The sequence below is a fragment of the Scomber scombrus genome, chromosome 5, assembly GCF_963691925.1.
Source record: "Scomber scombrus chromosome 5, fScoSco1.1, whole genome shotgun sequence".
Taxonomy (NCBI): Eukaryota; Metazoa; Chordata; class Actinopteri; order Scombriformes; family Scombridae; genus Scomber; species Scomber scombrus.
Genome location: NC_084974.1, coordinates 14525037 through 14552582, shown reverse-complemented (window position 1 = coordinate 14552582; position 27546 = coordinate 14525037). Strand labels below are relative to the sequence as shown.

The 27546-nt window shown below is 42.2% G+C and overlaps 1 protein-coding gene across 2 annotated transcripts in view; it reads left to right on the top strand.

Annotated features, from left to right (window-relative positions):
• The window catches only part of arhgap35a (Rho GTPase activating protein 35a), a 63467-nt gene that overhangs the window by 26459 nt on the left and 9462 nt on the right, over positions 1 to 27546 (top strand). The window contains exons 2-3 of one of the 2 annotated variants that reach the window (XM_062419514.1): positions 12418 to 16267; positions 21524 to 21665. In XM_062419514.1, the coding sequence (XP_062275498.1) occupies positions 12533 to 16267; positions 21524 to 21665 (3877 nt within the window). In that variant the 5' untranslated portion in view covers positions 12418 to 12532. Of the gene's footprint in view, positions 1 to 12417; positions 16268 to 21523; positions 21678 to 27546 lie in introns of both variants that reach the window. The other variant, XM_062419513.1, reaches the window with a different exon arrangement.

Here is a 27546-nt window from a genome sequence, read left to right as displayed (position 1 = left end):
ATCCACAGCCTGTCTTGACAGATGCAGGCTTCTGGTTCAGATTACTGTGGTGACCGCTGGTGGCCTCCAGCTGCCACAGGGAAAGGGTTTTGGAGGGGGCAGACCCCCTCTAACCCATATATTATGTTATAAATGAGCTTCTGGATTCCAGTAATTTGTTAGCAAGTTACTGTACGAAGACTTGATGTGCTGTGTATATTGTAAATATATATTGCATGTGTTGTTCTTTATTCAAATTTGTCTGGCTTTAAAACAAAAAAGATCATATAAGGAACATGTACTTTCAGAAATCAAGATTTTTTTTTATTAAAAAAAGAATAAAAGTCAACACAAATGATAAAAGGTGGTGTACTGATGTCTCAATACAATGTCCAGTCTCTCTATTTCCTCAGTATTGCCGCCTTCCACTCCCTTCATGGCCACATGTTGGTGCAATAAAAGACAGTTGTTGCAATAACATAAATCAAATGCTGGTGGTTATGACCAAAGTTTTATTGAGTTGTATTTCCCCACTTCTATTTCCCATAGCACCAAAACTAGAAGCAATGAGTAACTAATAGCTGCAGTACTCCTCCTAGTATCCTCAGTATGAGGATATTAAATAATTATGGTTGTACATGCACATGGACAAACTTACAAAATATCCGGCACACTGCATAGTTTTATTTTCATGTTGTAAAAGCTAACCCTGAAAGGCTGCATTCTTCAGACTGTGATGTAGACAGGACCAACTGGGCAGTGGACACAGCTAAGTGAGCTTCGGCAGGCAGAGCTCGGCCTTGGGCCCTAATACTGCTGCAGCTGCAGGCAGATCAGAGCAGTCTTGAGCTGTAATGGCGCTCCAGTGTCTGTCTAGAGACTCATTTAAAATGGATGACCAAGCAATAACCCCTGTAACCTCTGGAGTATCTGCCCCAGAGCCTGTCAGCTTCCTCCACTCAGACTGCAGAAGGACCTCAGAGGTGACAGTCCCACATGTACGCACACATGCGCTGCTTTAAGTGTTAAAAGGTGACGTGGTTACATTTGCATAGTCTGTTGGAGCTTGCAAGCTTCATTACACTGCAGTAGATATGCTGTAGTAAGGTCTATTCACCACTTTTTATTCCCATTCATTCATCATCATGCTGAATTTGGTTCATTTCTTGTCACTTAAGAGACAAGACAGAGGCTACTTTAGTTAGGGGTTATTAAAGCATGGAAATGCTTTATTTGTTTGGCTTTCTGTTGCCCCTGCATGAATTACACTTTGGTGGAGCTTGCAGGAGGGCAGAAAGAGAGAGTGAAGCTATTGGAAAAAAAGAAAGTGATAGAGGAAGAGGGGAAGGAGGGGGGGCAGGCAATGCTAAGGGGGAAAAAGCCTCTGCAGCCATCTGCCTTTGTGCCAACAGTTGGTTACTGTGGCAACCAGTAAAAAGTCATTATCTTTAATTGACACTGTGGCAGGTTCAGGTGTTTTCAATTGTATCATTAGCTTTTTTTTCTCCCTGCGGTGACTCACCCGTCTTTGGCAGCGTCCTCCACTTCATTATGGGGCTTTATTTTTTTCCCCCCGTGTCATCCTTTCTTTTAGTGGGATGTGTACCTTTCTTTTAGCCGCTTCAGTGGGTGATTTAAGGTGTGTGTGTCTCAAGCACTTGTCTCCTCTGTAAGGTTATCCTGTTCCCCGGTCATGCAGTATGGTGCTACTGTGCTATTTCAGATGGTGAGAAGTATAGATGGATGACACAATGACAGAGAGCAAAAAGTGATGAGAGAACAATTTAAAAAATGAACTGGAAAAAAAAGACAGGAACATAAAAATTGAGTGGCAGCAGAGATGACAGTCCAGTAGGTGGATGGCAAAGAAGTGGAGAAAGTAGTCGTCTATCTGTTTTTAGCAGGATCTTCTTTCTTTCACGTTGAGGCTTGTCAGGCCGGCAGCAGCGAGAAGTGCAGATGAACGATCATAAAGTAGCCCAGTCTGTGTACCATTAGCCAACCGCAAGTGCTAAGCACTTACCAGAAGCTGCCTGTGTTAACCTCCTCCTCTCCTCCCCTAGCCCTACACCACATTACATGGCCAACTCTCTTTTACTCCCCATCTCACCTCAATTTGCTCGAAAACTCTTCTTGCTCCCATAATATTTTTCATTGCCTCTTTTATGATCTCAGACCCTCCTCTGCCCTTTGCAATACATCCACATCTAACAATCTCCCCTTATTTTTCTTTGGTTCATTTCATCTCTTCTCTTGTATAGTGTGACACACCCAGGCTCTCAAAAGAGTGAAAATAATTATTTTTTCTTGCAACTTTGAGTCACTCAGAATGAGAAATACAATTTTGCTATGATGTCGACAAACAATACAAGCATTCAAAAACTATCTGTAGTTTTCAAATTAATTTTGGTATAATGAGCCATTTCTCGCCGCCGCCACTAGCTCGGTCGATCAGTTTGTGGGTACAAAATGTGTCCAATTAAATGAAAAAATAATTACACAAACAAAGCAGTATTTGGATGCTCTGTCTACAACTATTGTTTGAATCTGGGCTGCGCCTTCAACTGTCGCAGAGGCTGTCAAAACCAGTTGGCATTGCAGTGTCCAGGCGTACCTTTTTATTACTGCTGGCTGCTTTATTAGCCTTCCGCAGAGTAGGGAAGGATTGTGAGGATTGACTGGAGATGTGAGTGGAAGTGGCACCTATTGACTAGTTTGTCTCCTTGTGCTACTGGCAGGGTGCGGTGATGCTATAAGGATACTGCTGCTCGGGCCAGCCCATTAGCACCTAGGCTTCACACATGAGAACATGGCAAGAACAGGCCACATGCAGTGTTGCATTCACAGCCTCGTAGTTATGCACCATAGCTGCTGGCATACGCCGTATTCACAGACGACACTTTACGTTTCTGAGCATATACTTTTACTGCGTTCTGTAGAAATTGGTTTATATTATCTTTCATTTCCCTTTTGGCCCATCCTGGTTTCTTTCATGTCTGTCATTTTCAGCTTTAATTGGCCTCAAGATTCAGCAGCGCGTGAACATTCCCCTTGGTGGAGAAAAGAGAAGAACCCCCCCCCCCCAAAAAAAACAAACAAACAAACAAACAAACAAAACAAAACACTAATTTATTTAAACTCTTGCTATTTAAGCAGAGATCAGGCAAGTTGAAGGGCATGTGTATGTGCGAAATGTGAATGTGTGCAATCTACATTGGAGCATATGGTGTAGGTGTAGGGCGGCTGTTTTTGTGTGTGTGTGTGTGCGTGTTAGTGTTTGTGTGTGTGTGAAGACCATCTGTCACCTAGTAACAGTTTGGGTGATCTCTGGTTGATGTAAGATCCCCCTGTAGGGATCATAACACCTGATTATATACAAAGCCTGCAGGTTACATGTCCAGATGGAATGACTTTAGAAGCATTATACTTATATTCTGAGAGCTGATCAAAAGGATATTTATCGTGTTGTGAGAAATGTTCATATGTGAAACTTGGCACCGGTGTTCCCAATGAATCCTGTATCTGTTTTTAGTATTATATTTCTGGGTTTGAGGGTCATTTTAGTTTCTGATTTTCAGCTGGTGCAGCAGTTAATTCATGACTTTTTGAAAGTAATATACGCCTATGATAAAGGCTACAGCTAATTGTGCTTAATTGGGATTTCATTTCTTTTTATTTTGCTTGAATGGAGAGTTAAAAGGCTAAATATTGAAATTCAATGACTTTAGACTTATCTAGCTAATGGTATATCATCACATCTAAATTAATGTAAATGAAATATGATTCTGTATCGTTTTCGCAAGGGATTTTTGAAGTGAGATCTCCCAGCAGCAGCCATTTTGCTCTCTCTATCCCTCCACAGCCCGTCCATAGCAGGATGCAGGTGATGCAGGAGACACAGGTGAATGCAGCCCATATGCTGCCCTAAGGAAACTACAATACTAGCATAGTAAGGCAAAACAATGGAAGCTGCGTGGCTGCAATCAAGTAATTTTTGCAATCAAGACTGCGCTGTGAGTTTAGTCTGGCCGTCACAATTGTCTCTGCAGTAGATAAAGTGATACAAATTAAACTCCGGTGGCAGCAGCATCGCTCTGCAAGTGTGCACAGCTTTCCCATGTCGTTCACCATCTGGAAAACACACCCAGCACATCTATTAGGCTCCCGCTCCAGCTAAGGATGAGCGCTCCACTGAAAATGGGTTAATAATGACAATTAAATTGAAGGTAATGTCAGTAGCTGATCTGTCACTCACAAATCATAGTATTTTATGAGGATGGTTTTCTCTTCCCGAGAGTGGAATTGTGGTTTTGAATAAGTGGGGGTCACTGAGTCCAGTTATTGAAAATCATATTTGTTTTATCAAGACATCCTCTTACTACATGATGGCCTTGCACTCCAGGTCAGAGTGCAGAGTCGGTTTCTGTAGTTATTTAAGGGATAAAGGGGATGAAGTTCTGTTCAGCTACTGTTCAGTCATTCTTTTAACAGTATGAGAACTCTTTTTTCTGGTTTATGGGCTCTTTTTATTGAGGAAATCTATTATGCACGGTCTAATTTTATTTGTAAACAGAGAGGCTGTATGTGCTGGAAGCAATTTTCAATTCACACTAATGCACCAAGACGTATATATTAACATGGAGAGATGTCAATTTTTCTCCATGCTGTGTTTAGGTATGAAAATCTCGAAATGATATCCAGCCCCAGGTATTGAAATATGAAAGGCATCCCCAATTCTACAAAGAGACAAACACACATATACAATACACAGAACATTGCTGTCAGACAAGTTACACTAGTAGGTAGAATTGGAGGCTCGTTCAGGTTGAAGATTAGCAGCTGGCTTTAAAGACCCACTTCCTAATGACCCTTTACAAAGTAGTGCTGTCATATTAGACCACAAGACTGGTGTGTGTAGGATGCAAGCATTGGCCCATGTCTGTGTTTAACACCCCCTCCTATTGAGTCTGTTTAACATAGTTGTGTACGGTCTATATTTGTCTGGGTTGTAGCTGTTTGTTTGTGCTGTTGCATCGAGTGTGGCTGGGAGGACAGGACAGCTGTATTGGGTGTCTGGATGTGTGTGTACACAGTTGTGCTGATGCTGACAAGCCTTCTAGCAGGGAAGCAGGGATCAGATGTATGCTAATATTACCAGCAGACAGTCTGCTGGTCTGACAGGGGCTGGGCCGCCAGGTTACTGCTGCAGAGGAAGACATAGCTGAGGTAGTGAGGGTAAGAACACAGCAGAGAGAGAGAGAGAGAGAGATGGGGGGGTAGAGAGAATGAGACAACAGCCAAGGGGAGTAAGTCAGTTCATGCCTGGCAGAGGGAAGTAAGAGGGAGGGAGGAGAGAGGCCCCATAGATGAGTCTTTGTGCCAAAGGAAAACACAGGCTTGTCTGTCCTTCTGACCTTGCATGTAAAGCAACAGTTGTTGTTGTTGTTTATCTTGTATAACCTGTTGAACACAGAATTTCAGGAGCTAATATTTCCATGTATCGCAGTACACAGCTCGCAATTCCAGTCCCTTAATCTTTTTTTCATCGGTTTTAGTTGCAGATCTGCATGTTATCTTCAATAATACCTTTTCTATTAACTGTGAAAATAATAGTGAAAATGTCAATCATAAGTTCCTAGAGCCCAGAGTGACACATATAAGTGACTTGTTTTCTCTGACTAGCAATCCAAAATCCAAATATATTCAGTTTACAATCATATGAAACAAAAAAAGGAAGAACTTTTTCACATTTTGAGAAGATGGAGAGTATTTTGTTGAATTTTAAGTTAGTAAATGAATTTTCTGTTGTTGATTAATATTCTGTTGATTGACAGAGAAAAATTAAAAAAAAATGTTCAGCTCTTACAGCATTATTATCTCTTGAATTAATGAAGTGCAATAAATGGTAAATTACTTCTAAATTTTAGAGATTAAAATTAAACTTGGTGTTGAAATCGTGGCTGAGAAACACTGCCGCCTCTCACTTTTCACTTGCTTGCCGTCAGCATGGAGAGAAATGACCTTATCATTGACAAAAGTACAGTGTGTACTTGTGCATGTATTTCCACGTGTGTGTGTATGTGTATTTTTCTAAGGGTGGATTTATGCGGTGGTAGATTGAATTTATAGCTATCACTGTCCATGTTTCTGGCACATTATATTTAGCCGTGCTATCAGTGAGGCCTTCTGGTGCAGTTGAAGAGGTTAAACCACAGCGACACACTCACTTCTCGTTCTCATCCTTCCACTCTCTAAATAGGCTGTCTTTTTTTCAAGATCCTTTTTTTTTATCTGACTTAAACCTTGCTCTTTCCTATGTCTTCCCTCCTTGAACTGTTCAGTTACAGTGTTGAATTTCAGATTAGGGTGGAGAAATGGTCTTCTATGCCCTCTTCCTCCCTTCTTATTCCTAGTATCCTTTCATTATCAATTGTTAAGTGTGTTTGTTTGTAGTCTTTGTTCCTCTTATCCTTTTTTCTGCCCTTAGCCTGCATCCTTCCTCCTTCTGTCTGTCCGTCTACCTCTCTCCTCAGGGGGGTCTATCAGTAACTGGCCTGTTTGCCTGTGTGTTTGCCATGCAAATGTGCAGTGTGATAGTGCAGACGAAGGGGGAATTTGTTAACTGTGTCTCAGGCCCTTTTTTCATGTGGTTATATCACCATGCCATCGGATCATGCTAATGCACAGACAGCACCCTGCAAATGGAAAGATGCAAATAGCCGTAGCTAATCCACAGAGTGTCCATAATCCCAGTCACAACTGACCAGCTCTGCTGGATTAGGATGTGATGGTTGTTTGGATTGCTGCATTCATTTTTCTGTGAATGCATTTTGTATGTTATAGAGATTATATTTTCAACATTTTTCTGCACTAGAAATATAGGTTGATTCAGTGCAAGTGTTTCATTCTTATCCGAGTAATTTATTATTGCTTGATATGCTTGTGTGGTTTGGTTTGTGTGTCTGCCCACATGTGAAATGCATTAGCAGCAGTACAATTGCGGTGTTTATGTTTTTGCCAGTGTGTGTGTATTGATAGAGTAGATGGAAAGAGTGACGAAAATTGTATTTCCTGTTTGGTGAGAGATGGATATGCTGCATTTGTTGAATAGACAAATGACTTAAGTTTTAGTGATGGATACACTGAGTACTCTGTGTCACAGAGCACCTCATGCTAAGTGCAGTGAAGGTGTAGTTCTGAGGCACAGTTTGTTGAGTAATTGTTAATATGTGTGTGCAGCATTGCTTAGGTGCTGTAATTTAATATGAATGTTGAACCTGTTGTCATCAGCATTCGTATCATATTTTTAATCCTCCACAACATTGTGTACATTCATCTGTGAGTCTAAAGTCATGTCAAGTTAGAGCAAAACATGAACAGGAAGTGGTATCAGTGTAAGGAGGGCTGCTCCCACCCACTCACAGCCCTGAACCCCTGCCCTCAACCCCAGCTTCTACTAATGGACAACAAGTCTCCAAAGGGGGGAGGGGGTGGGGGGGAGTGTGGGAGTGAATTAGACAGCGAGAGAGAGAAGAGTCAGGAAGAAAAAAATCTTGACAGTTGGGAATGGGAAATCCATATGATGAAGATAATGTGGGTGAGAGGCAGATAATAATAAGGGAGAGGAGAGCGGAAGTACAACTGGATGCAGACTTGCATCATGAAGAAGGAGTGGAAAAGAGAGGGAAAACATTTTTTTGGCTGGGAGAGCTGGCCAGCCGGGTATCTCAGAGAATAAGGGAGTGTAGGAGTTTTTCCCTGCTGCCTCTCTGTCATCATCATCACCATCACACTGCTTCATGACTATTTCATGACCTTTGTTTCTGTCAACTCCCAGCCTTCCTGAGTGTATAATACTCTACAACCAGAGGGCTGGCTGGGAGACCATGCAAGCAAGATTCCTCGTTTAGCAGTTCTCAGTATAAACTGTTGTAGTCAGCAGGTAATATCTGATAGTTTTGTTGTTGTGGTGCAGGATACCATTAGGAACACTCTAAGATATCTCTGAGTTGCACTCACCAATATTAAAATTATATTAGTTTCCTCATTTGTATAAAGATTAGAAAAATGTTCCTTAATATTGACAGCACATAATATTCATATCATCTATTGAATACTTTACTTTCATGCACAACACACAGTTTTACAACATTTACATTTCTTGATTTTTCTCAAATGTATTCATCCAGTTCATGTGCTCTCTCAACATGTCATAGTGATAATGAGTTTGTTATATCAAAACAGACCTGACTGATCAAGACTCCCTTCAAACGCAAATGCTTCCTCACTAAGTCTTCTTAGCTCTGCAATGAGAGGAATGCAGCCACCCTGTGAAGGCTGCACGGTCCTTCCTCATGGGCAGTGAACACAGCCTCTTCCCTGCTGCCCCTTGTAGCACGTGTTTTCATGAACTTCACGCCCTGCCGCCCGGGCATTAGCTCAGGCTGCACTCCAGTACCCTACAGATGCATCCTATCTTTACTGGCTCTTCTCGTCCTTGAGACAGTCTGTGACCTAGAAAGGCTTGGTTCAGTCGAAGCGAGATTGCTGTCATGTGTGCATTTCGCCCATTTTAAACCAATAGGTTAGTAAACGCTTGTTAGAGAAAGGTAAGAGGAAAAAGGAACAGGGAGATGGAGATTTGGTATTTGGGTAAGCTCTAGTTGTAACGCTGTTTGTGATTAGGCTAGAGAGAGTGATGTGACGGGTCAGACCCTGACCCCTAACTCATCCAGGCCTCACCACACCCTGCCCCTCTTCCCTGAGGGGATTCCAGTGTGCAGCTCACATGACCCAGGCCACTGACCTCTCTCCCCATGTGCGCTAACTTCCCACCCTCTGTCCCCTCCCCCAATGCTCTCCACTCCTTCCTGCACCTCTTCCACCTCCACCTCCTTCTACTGTTGTTCTCTCTCCTTTTTCTGCTCCTGTTGCAGGGGCAGAGGCAGATGCAACACAGGCCCTAACCTATCTCTGCCTCAGCCTTAAACAGCCCTGGGCCTCGAGACAGTGGTATGTGGCCGGACATGCGCACCATACACCAGGCCTCAGGGTGAACTGGGTGACTGGCTGCCTGACTGCTCTACAACTGGACTGCTACACTAAAGCTAGTTGAGCTCAGGCAGTGGTGTTTTTATAGGTCTACAGAAAGAGGAAGTGTAATCCCTAAATACAATACTCGATCTATTGTGTATGAAATGTTGCACTTAGTCTGCCAGACGGGCTGTTGAAACAAACTGAATTGTGTAGTTGTAATGTCATATATATATTCGCTGTTTCTGTCAGTCTCGTGAGGCATTTTATTTCCTTCCATTATCTGCTGCTGCTGTGTTGTAAACCATTGCATCCTCACATGACTTAAAACTGAATTGTAAACTGTCTGCTTCTCTCAGGGACTTGTCACTCGGACAGACCAGACAACAAAAAACACTGCAGTAGGTTTTCTTTGTTTGGTACTCCTTTTAGGGTTATTAAAAAAGTACCACAGGGCTTTGTCACATGCATACATCTTACTTGCATTCAAATCACCTCACTGCAGTAGTAGTTGTCACAAAATGTGTATGAACTTGCAGATTCACATACACAAAGCACACATGTGAACATTCTTAGAAAAAGATAGGTGGGGTCAGTGAAGCAGATGTTAGCTATGCATCTGTTAGAATGTTGAGCCTTGACTAGCCTCCAGGTCCACAGGAACTTTAGGAGTGCTTGACTTAATTTAATCCAGACACTCTCACAACTGGTCACAGACATAACCTATTTCACACATGACACGATATTCACCACCAGCATGTTATATGAGATGAGATCTGAGGTGTGTGTGTGTGTGTGTGTGTGTGTGTGTGTGTGTGTGTGTGTGTGTGTGTGTGTGTGTGTGTGTGTGTGTTTGTGTGTTTGTGTGTGTGTGTGTGTGTGTGTGTGTGTGTGTGTGTGTGTGTGTGTGTAAACTCATATAGGTCACTTGTGCTAAAGTGGGTCTGCACTAAGGCTATCTGTTAATGTAACACCCTCTGTCAGCTCAGTAGGCGGCTATGTCAAGCATGTCATAACGGTTCAGTCTGTGTAGAGACACAGTTCAAAGCATTGTCTACACGTGCACAAACCTACCTGAAGTCCCTTTTGGTTAGGCTTCAAATAGACACCCACAATTTAAAATACAGTAAATTCTTGGCTGACATAAATGTACAGAGTTGGTCTTCCCCATGTCAGCTATTTATTGATGCCACATGCAGCCTTTCATTTTTATGTCTGTGAACCCCAACAGTAGGGGATAAGATACAGTATATGAAATATGATGATTAGCAGGCTAGTTACATGTTCTGTTTAGCCAGTAGACCACAGGGCAGTAGGTCATGTTTTTTGTGGCTGATTGTAGTCAAGGTTGTCTACTCTGTAATGTGAACATGATTAGTTCAGGACACCTTTAACCTGCTGACTCTACCTCCATAGATACCACACCTGCAGTTCTTCTCATCTAGCCAAGGCTGTGTACACTGTACTGTTTTATTCCAACATGTTCCCATATCACAGACTTAACACAGACATGAAAGTGCACACAACACAAACACACATAACACACATAAACTATATACAGACAGACACACACAAATGCGGATGACAGACAAGCAAATACATACATGTGCCGCATACATACTTACAAAGAAGGTCTGGAAAGAAAAAGACCATGAATTGACCATGATTCCCAGGTTCTATACCAATTTCATATGTATCCACGAGCAGGTCAGATTGATCACAACACACGCCACACCTTATTATTATTATTATATCGACCGGGTCTATCTCAGGATGCCTTGATACATTTTTCATGCATGTTTCCTCTACAAATATCAAAACACAAGACATTCTTTTTGATATTGACTCCTTTTTCTTCTGGAACTTGGTTATACATCTGGTAAAGCACTGGGGAGGTCTTGCCTCTGTAATGGTAATTCACAGCCTGGAATTCACTTTATAGAAACTCTGGCTTTCAAGGGTTTGCCATAAATGTTAGTTTTCAACTTCGATTAGTGGCACTCAGCTTTTCAAATGAAACTCAGAAATATGGCAGTACATGCAGTAGTCGATACATGGCAGGTGTATGAGGTTGTATTTTATCTGCAGTATGTTCCACTATAGTGAGTTTCTTACTCCTCCCACCTTTTCCTTTTCATTGCCTACCCCTCTGGTATAGCAGTGCTGGACTTTGAAGTTCATCTTTGCGCATCCACAGTTCTCTGTTGTCTGACAAACTCAATTCAGAAGCAATGAAGGCTTTGTCTGCTTTTGTGCTCTTTGTCAAAAGAGCTATTCATGATTAATAGTGGTTTTAACGTCTGTTTTACTACATTAGCTGTTCAGTTATGACATGGAGAGGGTGGTCTCATACTGCTAGTGTCTGTGTTGGCTGTCTTACAGCTTTAGAAGATTTTTGTTCCTTACAAATTGTGCTGCCAAAGAGGGCCATTTCATAAAGAGCATCCCCAATCCCTGGTACTCGCTCTCTCTTGCGTTAATTTATTTTTAGATCTGATCTACTGATAATAGAGTAATTTATATTGAGACTGGCCAGTTAACAAAGCCTCTGTATGTGCCTAGGTGTATGTGCTATATATCTTGACAGCATAACACCAATTTGTTGTATTTACTGTAGAAAAATATGTTGAGACAACAGTGATGGCACATCAGCCAACTCTGATCTGTTTGCAGAGTGCTGTTTGGTGAGAAAAATAGGAAAACATGTTTTTGATGGAGATGAGTCAGCCAACAGGCAATGCAGGCTTTTAAAATGCAGATGGCTTTCCCTAGTTGGCCAATTAGTAACTTTAGCTCTGGAACACTTATCTGCTTTCATCTTCTTGTGTGTGTCTTTCATTTGGGGTGCAAGAAGCTTAGTGTGCCGGTTTTCACAAGTGTGTGGTGTTGTCTATGTGTGTATGTGTTTGTGTGCACATATATGTGTCTGTTTTCTGCGATATTGAAAACCCCACATAACTTTATTCGACTGCTGCTGGCAGGGAGACTACCAACCATGCTGTAAGATGTCATATAATAAGCCAAAACACATATCTAGTCTCAACGAACATAGGGATGAAATGTGGAAGGCACCACTATTGAGCGGTACCGTTCTGGCAGTATGAAACCTAAATGAGTTAAATGGGGGAAAATTGCCTTTTACTGAGCTACAGCTAGGTTAAGTAATGTGCAGCATTCCAACAGCTTTGCCACTGACCTCAATCTTTTCAGAAAACATTCAGTGAAGAAATAGGATCACAGATTAAACATTATTAAGAGCACATTGGCACACAGTAGGAATTGAGATGAGAGACACAATAGCTCTCTAATAATAAAGCCTGTCATTGGAATGTTTTTTTGTCTGTATTTCTCTAGATTAATTATGTCTCCCCATTTTCTCTCTTTCTCTCTTTCTATATCATGCAGGACCAGACCCCAGTCCAGTGAGCCCCCCTTGCATGGAAAGCCTCCTTCTTTGGCAGCCTTCTCCTCTCCCTAGAGCTTGTGGCCAGCATGGCAGGATGAGCCTCTGCCAGCGATCATGATGGCCAAAAAGCAAGATGTCCGGGCACCCACCTACAACCTGGTCGTGGTTGGGCTGTCCGGCACGGAGAAGGAGAAGGGTCAGTGTGGTGTGGGAAAGTCCTGCCTGTGTAACCGCTTTGTCCGGCCAAGTGCAGATGACTTCTACCTAGACCACACCTCTGTTCTCAGCACCAGTGACTTTGGAGGCCGTGTGGTGAACAATGACCACTTCCTGTTCTGGGGAGAGGCTGGGCGGACGATGGAGGAGGGGCCCGAGAGCCGTATGAATGTGGTGGAGCAGACAGAATTCATTGATGACCAGACGTTCCAGCCACACCGAAGCACGGCACTACAGCCTTACATCAAGAGGGCAGCTTCCAACAAGTTAGCGTCGGCTGAGAAGCTAATGTACTTTTGCACAGATCAGTTGGGGCTGGAGCAGGACTTTGAGCAGAAACAGATGCCTGAGGGCAAGCTTCTGGTGGATGGCTTCTTACTCTGTGTGGATGTTAGCAGGGGTATGAACCGTAGCTTTGAGGACCAGATGAAGTTTGTCACCAATCTGTACAACCAGCTTGCCAAAACGAAGAAACCTGTGGTACTGGTTCTCACCAAATGTGATGAAGGAGTTGAGCGCTATATTAAAGACTCACACACCTTTGCCCTAGCCAAGAAGAACCTACAGGTGGTTGAAACATCAGCACGCTCAAATGTCAATGTTGACCTAGCCTTTCTTACACTGGTTCAGCTAATAGATAAGGGTAGGGGAAAGCCCAAAATCATTCCTTACTTTGAGGCACTGAAACAGCAGAGTCAACAGATTGCCTCAGCCAAAGACCGCTACGAGTGGTTGGTCAACCGAATTGTGAAGAGCCACAATGAGACATGGCCCACTGTCAATCGCCGCATGCAGTCGGCCCCTGAGTACAGGGACTATGTTTTCCTTGAGGGGACTGCTAAAGCCAAGAAGCTCTTCCAGCAACATGTGCATAGACTCAAGCAAGATCATATAGAGAAACGTAGAAAGGCTTATCTAGGTACTCTGCCACAGGCCCTGTCTGTGCTGATACCAGAGTTGGATGAGATAGACCACCTTAGCTGGTCTGGAGTTCAGAAAGTCCTGGAGACAAAGAGAGATTTCATCCAGTGGTTTGTAGTGTTAGATGACACCCCTTGGGAGACCACACCACACATTGATAACATGGAGGATGATCGAATCCCCCAGGACCTCCTGGAGACCCCAGCAGCTGAAAATATCTATGAGACCCACTTGGAGCAGCTAAGGACTGAGCGTAAACGGGCTGAGATGAGATGGGAGTTCAAGGAGAAGCTAAGTGTCTCTCCATTCATCACACCAGGGAAACCCTGGGAGGAGGCCCGAAGCTTCATCATGAATGAAGACTTCTACCAGTGGCTGGATGAATCTGAATATCTAGATATCTACAACAAACATCAGAAGGAAATCATTGACCGAGCCAAAGAGGACTTTCAGGAACTGCTTCTTGAATACTCTGAGCTCTTTTATGAGCTGGAAGTGGATGCAAAGCCAAGTAAAGAGAAAATGGGAGCCATTCAGGAGGTGTTAGGTGAGGAGCAAAGGTTTAAAGCTCTGCAGAAGCTGCAGGCAGAAAGGGATGCTCTGGTATTGAAACATATCCACTTTGTCTACCACCCTACGAAGGACACCTGTCCCAACAGCCCCCACTGTGTGGACAGTAAGATAGAGCAGATACTGGCCTCCAGATTCCCTACCCGCTACCCGTCATCAGACAGTTCAAGACTGGATGGGGGGAGGGCTGAACGGATAAATCTTGTCATTTTGGGGAAAGATGGGCTCGCAAGAGAGATGGCAAATGAGATAAGGGCCCTGTGCAGCAGTGATGACCGGTACGTGTTAGATGGCAAGATGTATGAGTTAGCCCTGCGTCCCATCGAGGGCAACGTACGCCTGCCAGTAAATTCCTTCCACACGCCAACCTTTACACCTCATGGTTGCCTGTGTTTGTACAACTCAAAGGAATCCCTCTCCTATGTTGTTGAGAGCCTAGAGAAGCTTAGGGAGTCAACCATAAGTAGAAGGGAAAGGGAAAACAGCTTAGCCCAACTCCCACTGTCCCTCCTTCTGGTCACCAAGAGGGGGGTGGGATCCATAGGGGATATTGGGGGAGAGACTGCTCAGACTCTTATCCAACAAGGGCAGCAGGTGGCTGGAAAGCTGCAGTGTGCCTACCTAGACCCTGCTTCACCGGGTATGGGCTATGGACGCAATGTCAATGAGAAGCAGATCAACCAGATGTTGAAGGGCCTCTTAGAATCAAGGAGAAGCATAGGGAGCAGCTCCCCTCCCTTACCCCCTCCATCCTCTACCTTCAGAGACTCTCAGTCACAGCCAATGCTTGAGGCAGACCTGAGGATAGTAATGTGCCTGATGTGTGGAGACACGTACGACCTAGATCAGCTTCTTGCTCCCTTCCTGTTTCCTCAGCATTGTCGTCCAGCTTCAAGCCTCAGCAGTGGCACCTCCGTTCTGCTGGATCTCAATATAGGAGGTCAGAAGCAGAATATTGAGTTGTCCTTGCTCTCCTTCCATTCCACATTCTCCCTTCGCAAGACCAGGCTGGTTCATGGCTATATGGCAGTTTACTCTGCTCGCCGCAAGGCCTCTATGGAGACATTGTGTGCTTTCCTGTGTGAGGTCCAAGACATCATCCCTGTCCAGTTGCTAGCAGTAGGGGAGAGCCAGATGGAGCTGTCAGACTCTGAGTCATCTAAGGAGCAGATTAGTCAGGGAGAGGAACTGGCCCATGAAATAGAGGCCAGATTTAACACAGTAATATGTGGACATGGTGGGGTAGTAGGGGGGCTTCATAAGATAGATCTTTTCCAAAACTTTCTCAAAGAGGTTGTAGAGAAGCGTACTATTGTTGAGGCTACACACATGTATGACAATGCGGCTGAAGCATGTACCAATGAGAGCATCAGCCCTCGCTGTGGCTCTCCCAGTCCAGTTAACATTCTTATGGACTCAGAAGATGATATTGACCCATCACCACCTTATCCAACCATGAGAGAGGATGGTAGTCTCAGCTCCCACCTGGGAAGCATAAAGCTGACAGATCTGGATTCAAGTGATACCTTCTCTGTCATTTCTGAACTCAGCACTTTTGAGAGCAAACTGAACAACAAGGTTCCTCCACAAGTGAAGCCCAAGCCTGTCCGTAAGGTCAACCTTGGTCCCTACATGGACCAGCAGGGTGGCACCAACCGCCGCTCCTTGCCCCAAGCTGTCACCTGGGCTCCAGGTAGCGATGGTGGCTATGACCCCTCAGACTATGCGGAGCCCATGGATGCTGTGAGCAAACCTCGACCTACAGAAGAGGAGAATATTTACTCGGTCCCTCATGACAGCACACAGGGCAAGATCATCACCATCCGCAACGCTAACAAAGGTCACTCCAATGGGAGTGCTGGGGGGAATGGGTCCGACAGTGAGGCTGATAGCAGCTCACTGGAGCGCAGGAGAAAGCTGTCAGCCATTGGGGTAAAGCCGAAGCTTTACAGAGACAGATCCAAACGTCTCGGCAAGTTCAGCAGTTTTAGGACGAGCTTCTCAATAGGCAGTGATGATGAGATGGGAGGTCCACCCAAGGTTATCCAGGAGGAGGGAGGAGCCCAAAAGGACAACTCCATTGAGGAGAGTGAAGACCCCAAAAGGAGAAACATCCTCAAGAGCCTGCGCAGAAATGCAAAGGTTAGTGTTTGTGCATTAATCTGTATGAGTTTAATATGAGTGACATATGGGCTAAATATGGAAAATAGCTATGTAAAGTGACTCAAAAAGGGTTAAATCTTGAATTGAGAGCATTTAAATTTAATTGGTTGTTTAAGATGTTCACTTAACAAATGTTAGTCCAAAATGTTGTATATTTATAAGAAAAACATCTATTGCCCAAGTACTAAGTGCTTTTAAAATATTGAGTATTGAATACTGAGTCTCAACCAAAACTTAAAATAACCTCCAAACTGAAAAGTATAGTTTCCTAGTAAGTGTTTTGGCACTTTAAGTGTCACTTGTTTCCATTGTGGAAATCAAAATTTTCAGCAAAACACTGACTGAAAACAGTATCTAATGACTAATTCAGCAATGCAGGATGTTGTGCATTTGTATATGTGCACATACTGTATATTTATTTAAGAGTAGAATCAACAAATTATGGTTAGTTCTTGGCTGAGATTCAACACCTGTTTGTCTTAGTTGATAACTATGTTTATCATCACAGAAAAATAACTGAGTTCAGTATAATCTCTCTGCTTTCTGAAGCTTAGCTGAGTGAAAACATCTCACACTTTAGGAGTTCCTCTAAAAGCATGTCTGCCACATTTTCCCTGACCACTCTGCAGGAGCCTTCCAAACAAGCCTGATCATCAGATGAAAGAGACAAACTCTAGTCACTGAACATCTATACTAGAAGGCAGAAACTCGTAATGAATAGGGACAGAGCCACAGTATACACTAAACTATTTTATTTTGTGTGCACATGTGTATGTCTGCTTGGTTGCATCAAGTTTCCCATTATATGAAAACTGGAATAATAATGTTTGATATCTATTTCAAGCAGATTTTAAAAGCAGCAACATCCATTTTACACTTACTATATTGGGGCATGACAATGAAGTAAAACTAATTGTAACTTTCAGGATATTAACTCTGATCATCCCTGCTGTCCAGGAAATTATCATACTAACAAGCTAAAAAAAATAGGGAGAATCTCAGCAGTGTTCTTTTGTCTAAAAATAATTGTAATTTACAAAACCTGATTGTGCTGTCACATTGTTTCTGGCTCTTCCTTGTCACATGTTTTTCATTTCAATCCTTTACTGAACAATTTATTCTTTAAGTACAAGAAAGTGATAAGTGTAGTTAACACAGCAAGAACAATAAGCATTTCCGTTTCTCAAGGCTCCATAGCTTCAACTGAACTATCTAACATGCACATACAGCATGTTATACATTTTAACCAATCAGAAACCAGAGCTGACTGCAGTTATTATTGGTCTTAATTAAGCATACTGCCATGAAAATATGGCACTGCTTATTATCCATAGCAATTTAAATACTGCAAGATCTAAATTATTTACAATTATGTTTCTATTGTAACTGTCTCTAACAAACATAATTCAGAAAACTTGTTCCCAAGACTCCAATTCTTTCCTGTCAGCTTGACTTTCTTTGCTTCCTTCCTTTCATTCTCTCATTTTCAGTGTTTGTCTGCTCTTCTTGCTGATTCATACTTTCTGCTTCTCACATTCCCGTCACACTCCTTGTCTCTCTCTCCCCATTATGTTCACCTCATATCTCTCCTTCCTCTATTTTCTGCTGGAGTTTTTTTCTCTTGTGCACACAGGTATTTCCCCTTCTTCTTGTTCCCTTGCTCTCTGTCTAGTCATCTCCTTTTCATTTGAATGCTTGTCTCTCACACGTGTTGCAATGATACTTTTGACCTTACACTGTTTGGCTTATCAGCCCAGTATGCTGTTCATTCACACACATGGCGTGGCACAGAAGTGCCAGCTGAATAAGAGGTATAACTGTGTATGCTGTGCTTGTGCGTCTGTGATAATTACCATGGCTGTCAGTAGGGTGGAACAGAAGGCAGATGATTAATGTTTTCACACATTCAGCTGAGATGTCAGGTACCTGTCCTGAAGGCTCTCTTCTTGCATAACTTTAAACTATGCTCACTACTTACACAAACTGATAGAGCTCCAAGTGTACACAATGCCATTTTCACCTCTGTGGTATCTTCTGTAAAAAGCGTGCAAGGACAGTGGGGTAGTTTATTGGTTAAATACACTATCAATGAAGTGGACAGTCCAGTTCAAGCCCCACACTAGTAAGCAACAAGCTCCAGTGGCTCTGGCTTTTACCTAACCCTATCATTTGGGGTGGGGCAAGTGGGAAGATGGATCAATAAAGTATCACATGACACATTTTATACCCACATGTTTCAAAACAAATTCCCAAGAAAATTGAAGCCAGCAGAATTTAGATCATCATTATTCTAATTAGTGTCTCTGATTTGAGCCCTACAGCAGGTCTGGGGGTCTGGGTATCCATATTACTGGCCATTATGGCTTAACTGTGGCTCTAACAAAGTGATCAGGTTCCATCACCTGTTTCCTAAGCAGCTGTCTCAAGTATAAAAGTCCATTTTCAATCTGCTACAGCCTGAAATCTCATCAGGATATGTTATTGAGTTATTTGGTCATCTCAGGGTGATGTATCGTAGCAGTGACCCAGGGTTGGATTAAAATGCCTTTCCTGTTCGTGGCTTGTCAGGGTTAACACAAAGTCTGATTTTCAGTTTGTTTTAGGGTGAAGGTTGGGTTTATGCAGTGTAAACACTTTTCCTGGTTTTAGCCTTAGGGTACTGTCTACTCTTGAGTCATGACGGGTAGGAAGAAATAATTGAAACTAGAATCATTTAATAGAAAAAACAAAAAACAACCCTTTACTTCGGGCAATGACCAACTGTGTCTCCGTCCTGCCCGCCCTCCCTCAGCAAGAGGCCGGAAACGTTTCCTCTCTCTCCTGCAGCTTTTTTCAAACCTCCTCAGCCAGCAAGTGGAATGTTTCAAATTCCTCAGTCACCTAGTTCCAGTCTAGTGTCCTCATGCAAGAAACAGGAGGGAGGCAGACAATCAAAGAAAAGGAGAAAAACACAAACCACGGAAAGAGAATGGAGCCAGACAGAAATAAGAGTTATGATAGAGCTGATTCTTTTTTTGCATTGCGGCTTTGTGTTTCAGTGTCCTAAGGCGTGCGGTGTATGTAAACGCTCAGCATGGTGTCTGTATGTTATTATTAAGGATGTGTTTTGTTTGTCTTTTGTGGTAGAGGTCTGTTTTGTCTTCTCAGTGCTGGCAACATATCCTGTCTCAGTCAGCAACTAAAAGGAGTGGCCAGAAGGCAGAACTGTAGGGGGAGAACACAGTGGGAGAGGAGAAGGGAGGGGAGAGAAGGTGGGGGTAGGGGGGAGTATAGAGACAGTCTGCTAAACTGAGATAGGGCACAGATATACAACAGTTACTGTGATAGGACACAAATAAATTATGAGCTGCTATTTGGAGCTACAAACCAAGCTGCCAGTGAGCAATGACAACAAAGCTCTGTGCTACCACAAAAGCTGTTGTCTTGTAGCGTCACGTCTATTATCACTTCCCTTTTAATTCAGTTCAATTAAACAAGGTGTTTTTTGTGCGCATGTGAATGCATAAACACACACTTTACATGTGTACAAATGTGCAGCTAATGGCCACACGTGTAAGGAGTTTTGTAACAAGGCAGTGGGGGAGGTAACTGGGAATGATAAATGAAGGAATTCCAGTCAGGACAGTTTGAGTTTTAAGAGGATATACTCATGTGCAGTTGTAGCAGGAAGATAACTGTGCAATAGTGGCTAACATGCTGGGAAAGTCTGCAATTCTTTAACTCTCATGTTTCAACATAGGGCCTCTTCCAGTCAGTCAGTCACTGATGCAGAGTTATCGTTGACATTTTGCTTTTTTGTCACTTGAGCACCTGAAGCAGAGACTTACTTAGATTATTATAGCCACCTGAGCTAGAAGATCATGACTGACAGTTGCCTTTTTGAAACTTTTACTGGAATATTAAAGAAAACAACAACAAGGTCTGATATTCTACAACAGCTTTGTGCTACTTTACAGTGAAAGATGACAGTTACTGTACATATTTAAAGTACTTTGAGAACAGTAAACAGTATAAAAACTGGAATAACTTTGAGTAATCACTACGAACAAAAACACATAAAAGAAAACTGTTAAACTTGCCTTGAGAAAAAAATGGTTATTGCTGCCCATGAAACACACATTTCTGTTAGGCACCTGACGTCTCTTTTTGGTGTCGGCCAACATGTGCTCGGATAATGAACTTCGTATCGGCCAATTATGTTGGCCTGGAGATGTAACAATCTGGAAGTTTTAGGTAGAAGCCCAATAAAAGACAATAACTTGGCACTATTAAGCTAGTTGAAGGAACACATAGATAAACAGACAAATAAATTCACTAAATGTTTAGACTACAGGCAGTGCAGGAAAATACCTAGATGAACCTTTGTTGATCTCCTCAGTCTTAATTACTGTTTCCTTGCTTGTTTTCTTGTGTATATATGCAGCATTGAAAATGTTTGTTGAAGTGAAGTGAGGTCAGTATCTGAAGCAGAGGACACTCTGGGCTCCTTCTCTCTAATGAGCACTCCTCTGCTCCTTTTTCTGTGTCTGTCTGTCAGGCTTGCACTGCTCCCACAGTCTATCTGCCCACCCAACCATGCATCCCTGCCTCACCACCCAGCCTGCCAGGGCAGTGCCTCGGGGGGCTGACAGACTTACTACAGATCCAGGCCTCAGGGGCCTTCAAAACATTCCCTATGAACACCATTATTGTGCAGTACAATTACGGCTGATGCCTCAGCCATACGGAGGCAGGCAGAGCATTTTGAAGGAGTGTACCAGAGGTCTCTTATCAGGAGGTGGAAAGTAATTACACAATCAAAAAGCGAATGATTATCTGAGAGTTGTGGTGCAATAGAGAGAGAGAAAGAAAAACAGTCAATGCCAATGGAAAGAGGGCAAGAAGAGCTGAAGAGATCAGAGCGATGAAAGAACTGATGTATATCTTATGGATGCACAGAACAGGGCTCAAGACAGGAATGTGTGATCACTTATCAGTTAAGGTTTGAAGGAATGTGCGGGATGTGTGCGTGCGTGCATTTGCACAAGAAGATGCTAACATAAAGACACTTTTAAATAAGGTCACAGCCTTTTCCATCTAAATCAAGTCATTTTAAGTAAAATGGCTCTGATGTCATTTTGGAAATGTGTGTCTGTGTTAATCAGGATGATGTAATATGAAGTCATGAAAACAGTCTGTTTGCTCTGATTCCTCCCACCAATCTTGCCTGTCTTCTGTTTTCTTTTTTCTTTTCAGAAACCACGACCCAAACCCAGACATTCCATCTCTAAACCCATTGAAAGCAACTACTTTGGTATGCCGCTGGTCAACGTGGTCACTCCTGACAGGCCAATCCCTGTCTTTATTGAGAAGTGCATCCGTTTCATTGAGACGACAGGTAAGAATGAAGGTAATGTTGACCTCGTAACCACAGATGGTTATTACCCAGCACGATACAGTGCAAGGATTTGTTTTCAGTCATTTCAATATTAATTGTATTGCAAAGGATCCATTCTGCCTCTGCATGTTCTATACCTGCTTCTCTTGATTTATCCTTTTTCTTTTCTCTGCATATTTGTCTTATCTTAATCCTCCTCCCTGGTGGGATTGTTACCTACTCTGGTGTTCACCGCTGAGAGAGTAATTTTGTAGTCCCCTTTAAATCACACACAGCCTTTGTATCTATGTGCATATGCATCTGTGCTTTGTGCAGGTTTGATAAATTTAGTGCTTGGCTGAGTGGTGGGTTTTTGTAGGTGGGTACCTCCAGGGATATGAACCACGTTGGCGTGTCAACTTACTTTTTCATAAACCCAGTAGGTTCCTTATTTACAAATGCATACTGCAGTGATATTTAAATTCCCTGCGGTTTTTGTTGAAGGGATTTTGTGGCAACTCCCAAACTATGATCATGGTGGCCTCTATTTCTAGTGGTTACAGCCCTATTTTAGGTGCTAACTTTAGAATCAGTCATCAGAGCCACATTCACAACAGTGTGATGATGCAAAGAAGCCAAGTAGGAACTTTTAAAGTAAGAAAGTTTATTACGGAATCTAATGTTAAAATAGTTTCTGTGTATTTTAACTAAAATTCTCTCATCTGCTTAGATAAACATTGGTGTGGATCAGTGTGTATGTGTGCATAATTGTGTTTAGATAACAGATTTCAGTCTGTTGCCCCCAACAATCCACACCTCCTCTCCTCTCCCTTTCCTTTTCTCTCCTCTGTAGAGAGTAATGGGAGTACAGATGTGGTTGGATAGCCTCTCTTAACCTTGCTATCCCATTTCCCAGATGCTAAAACCCCCTGCCAGGCTGCTCTGGTGCCCCGCTGCCCTAGGACTGCCAGCTTGCCTTGCACTCAGCCACCAGCTGTTACACTAAACTAGAGGCGTCTTAGTCAAGGGTTGATGCGATTTCTAGACATTTCCTCACGTCTTAACATACCTAAATACAATTCTGTATTCACTAAAATGTGGTTTAGAAAACGTCATTATACATTTTAGTAATGCTTAAAAAATGCTTAAACATATAAAATTCTCTATTCGTTACGCTCCATGAAGTGAGTTACATTTGAGCAAGTGAGTTTGTCAAAACATTGCTGTTGCTTACTGACATGCCAGTGCATTCCACTGTAATCTCTGTCCTGATTAAAGACTCTGTATTTGTGGATTACTGGGGCCTTACAAAACATTGACCGTCTTCCTACGTGTTGGAGTGCGGGGGCATGGCTCTAGATAACAAGGCATCACGTTAGATTTTACCTCACCCTGCTCAGATGTTAACTGGAGCAGTTACAGTATTTAGTTCTGGATGAGAGAGATAAACTGGTTCAATATGTGTTCACGTACGTGCACAAACTTGTGCACATGAGGATGATTGCTCCTCCTGCATAGGTGTTTTCCACCTTTTAGCCTCACTCACTCCTTCACTACCCCTACCCTTTGTATCCTCCTGTGTCCTTGTTTCTCTTCCTCTTGCTCCTGATTCATTCATCCTTCTCCCTATGTCTCTTTGTGTACCTTTACCTGTCAGATTTGATTTCTTTCATCTTCTTCCTAACCCATATTTCTGCCGACTCCCCCCATCCTATCATCACCTCTCTCAATTCACAATTTTTTCCTCCTTGTATACCTCCATCTCTTTTTCTTTTGTGTGTGTGTGTGTGTGTCCGGTATTTCATAGCCAGAAGGTTGCCTGGTAATGTTCTACCCCATAGCTCCCTCTGTTCGATCAATACTATCATGAGCTAGAAAATTGGATGATTGTTTAGTCTCAGCTCTTTTCTATGTGTATATATTACTCCTGTGTTATTTGCATGAGTGTGAGGAATACTGCCTCACACATATCTGACAGTCAAATCCAATAACAGTATGTGCACTGAATACTTTATTTACATACTAACACATGCTGCGCTGAATGGTACTCCCACACACTGGGACGACTGGAAGGGGAAATGAATAACAATGTGTTATGAAATTTCAATTGTAGTTGCTCTAAATCAGACTTTACTTCTCCTGTATCTACGTCTACAATCTGTGCGTATAATGGCACTTACAGGAAATTACCGTATAGCGCTGATACTATGTTTGTCACTGTAGTGTTGCTGATAATGAGTGATGTTGTGAAGCTGGCCCTGAACCTGCAGCTTTGACCCACGTCCATTCCTTCTCCCTTTTACTCAAATCTACCTACAGCTAATTAAAATGCAGCATCACTGCTTTCATTCATATCTTTTTAAATGCCACTGATAATCTTCTCACAGGCTTGTGTTCATATATTTAAAAAAAAAAAACCTTGACTTTCTGAAACGCACAATATGACATTTCTGTTGCTATGGATCTTTTAGTCAGAACAATAGCGCAAGACGGAGATGGATGACATCATCAAGTAGCATGGGATTATGGGAGTTTTTGTCCTCATTGTTAAACAACCACCAATGCCATCATTACAGTCATCTTTATTGAAGGGTCACTTCTTTGTTCATCATTCAGCAGATTTTTACCAGTAGCTGAATTATCTACAGAATTATTCACATAGGTCTCCTTCTCCCTAGAATAAACAAACATGGGATTACAACCAGTAAAACACTCAATAAAGCAGTTTCATGGTAAAACTATCTTTTTTCCAACAGAGGAAATCCGTGTGTATATGTGCCAATCTGCTTTTAATGTTGGCGTGTTTCTCTTTTAACTTAAGATCCTTCATCCAGTTGAAATATATACTTAATTAACTAATAGTTATTATACAAATGTGGCTTAAAACTGAATAAAAGTCTTTTTATGGTGGACAACCACAACACCAATGTATTATCTTGAACGTGTAAACTGCCATTGACAGGTGACCAAATAAAACAGACTGCTTCCTTGATTACAATTAAACATTTCTGTAGGTTTGAAAATTGTTGAAAAACATTTTGGGTAACGTAAATACACAACTGAAATGACATTTTAATGAAGAAAAGTTACATATTATAGCTTTAAGAAGGATGACATTTGTCAATGTGATGTTAAATATTTTTGCACCCCTGCGTAAATACCTGTCATTACATTTTGAAGGTATGACTACAACTAACAAATTGAGTTATTTTATACATGTCAGAAGCCTATGTTTGGCAGTATGCATGATAGTAATATTTTCTGGTTTCATATTTTAGATTCAGAAGTCTCTCTTATTCGTACTTCATAGCTCACTCCCTTTGTCCTTGACAATAATGGGAGTGGATTTGGCATTTTGTATTATTTTCATGCACACTGAGCTCATAGAAAAGCAGCTATATAAAATGAGTCTGTTATCTCTATTCAGCTCTAGCTTTCCCTCAGCGCAGTAGCCGCAGTGTGTTTTGCTCTTGGGTGCCGAGGTGATGAATGTGTGTTAGCGTGTGCGGGCATATCTGCTGGCCGTAGGAGCCTCCATAGCGACGTAAAGGGCAGCACCCAGCGACTGGCTGTCTCCATGGTGAACCATGAAATCAGCCTCTGAGCTGCTGAACCCAGAGAGACGCTGGCGTGTTGTCAGACAGAAACATGCTGCAGGTCCGCAGCAGCTAACTGCAGGAGCATTTATCGCACACTCTCAGAGTTTGTTTGATTTCGAGTTAACAAGTGTGTTTTCGGTCACTTGAGTGCTGCTGGAAGCTGTGAAGTCACCATAGATGGGTGTATTTTTCTGTCTATACTCTGGTCGTGTGTGTAGCGGCTCATCAGCTAAAAAAAAGGTATTTATTTTTCTTAATATGCACTCTAGTAAGGATGAATGATTACCTAAGAGAATCAAGAGTTATTTGTAAAAGTTAAAGGAAACATAGTTAGAGGATACAGATAAAACATGTTTGTCGCAGGAAGTGCTCATATTTACGTTGACCCCAGGAAGTGCTCGTGTTTTGTTTGACCTCAAAGGAAAAGGAGTGTGGCTATCTGTTTTGGAGAGCTCTTTACTGTAAAAACTCTTTTATTCGTATTCTTTATCCACAGACTTTTCTTTCTCTCCCATTGCTACATCGCTTTCTTCTATTCTATTTATTCTCCTGTAATCTCCATTTTTTTATGTGTCTTGCTGTTTAAAGCATGTTTCCTATCCTTCTATGTATCCCTCATTTTCTTAATCCTTTTATTTTTTTCTCATTCTATCTTTCATCAGTTTGACCCTCAGTCACTATTCATCCTCACACTCTCCCACTATTTATCTCATCCTTGGATGCTTGTCCCATTTTCCCCCTATATCCCCCCTGCCACCACCACCACCACCACTGCTGCATTACTCCCCTTTCCCTATCTCTCCTCCCATCCCTGTTTTCCTAGTGTCTGGCTAGAAAAGCTTTTGTGGATAATTGATTGGTAGAAGGAGGAGATCGATGCTGTATGCCTTGACTGAGAGCTCTCTCATTTCCTCCCTGCCTCTCTCTATCTCGCCCTCTTTTTCTGCCACTCCCTATCTCTCTCATTCCCTCTGGACTGCTCTTTGTCTCCCTGAATCACCACTAAGGTGTGGACGTAGAGCGAATTTCAGGGTTGGATGGTTGGACCTTATCTGTTTTTTAAATTGTAAAAATAATGAATGATTCAAAATGAAGTGACCCTTTACTCACACCGGCAATCTACGTGCCTTTTTTATACTGTCTGTATGCAGCTTTGACTCAGCTGCTTGTGTTTTCTGAGTACATGGCTGTATTTCTAAAATACAAGGAGGATACAGAGGATATTTACTAAGCCTGCTGCTTAGTATATATTTATGGTGTTAAGTTTTGCATCACCCCACTTTTTCAAAATGGGGGCCAAACAGCAGTTCATCTTATACGCTACAATACATAAGTACCGATGCTAGGCTGTCAAAGACATTTTGTGTACATATCTGGAAAGCTGTGGAACTGAAAAAGTTTCCTGCTGCTGAACTTGAAATATTGCAACACAACAACTTTTTCCCCACCAGAGAAAAGTTATACAGCATGTGAGGAAATGTTATAGTTTAGTTAGTATTTGTCAGCTCAGAAAAGGTATAATCTATTTAATTAAAGGCTTCTTGGAGTTATAAAAGTTCAATGTGGGAGATTTGTTCTTATACTTTAAAACTTTAGAGTGCATAAGATTATTACACTATTATAGAGTAGATTATTGCTGTAAAGAGGTAATAAAATCCAGCAGACCTCCTTAGTAAGTATTTGATTGGGTGCTTCAAACACACCACACTAGACTGCACCTGCTGTGAGCCATTAAAAGTCAGGAAACAAACATATTCAAGCAGAAGGCAAGGGTAACAGAGGTAAAATTAAGTGGAAAATAAGTCTGTTGCTTTGCTGGTGTTTAGTCTTGTGTTTTTGTGGAGCTGAACTGTTGTCAATGTAATGATTTCTGTCTCATCTATTACTGAATATTGACCAAAGTTGTCATTCATCTCTGGTATTACACCTGGTATTCCTACTGGTCAGTGAGCACCTGGAATGCCTTAAAATATTTCTTTTAAGAGCACAAACATTCACCTTTTAGCCATGCTGCTTTTCCTTCATTTTCCAGCAGAACACCTCTGTGCAGCTCTTTAATAAATATGATTTTTTTTTTTTTAATCCTTTGTAAACAGCCCCTTGAGAATGATTTTGAGAGGGGAAAGGCACATGGTGGCAGTAACACGGCCTCAGCTTGTCACTGTGCACCAGCAGGCTCTTAGCAGGCCTGCAGGAGTGCTTTATGGGTTTAATAAATAGTGCTAATAGTGTGTTTAGATGGAAGAGAACATGGGGAGAGGCTATTAGAGCAGCCTGGAGTAACTCTACTTTTTCAGCCCTTC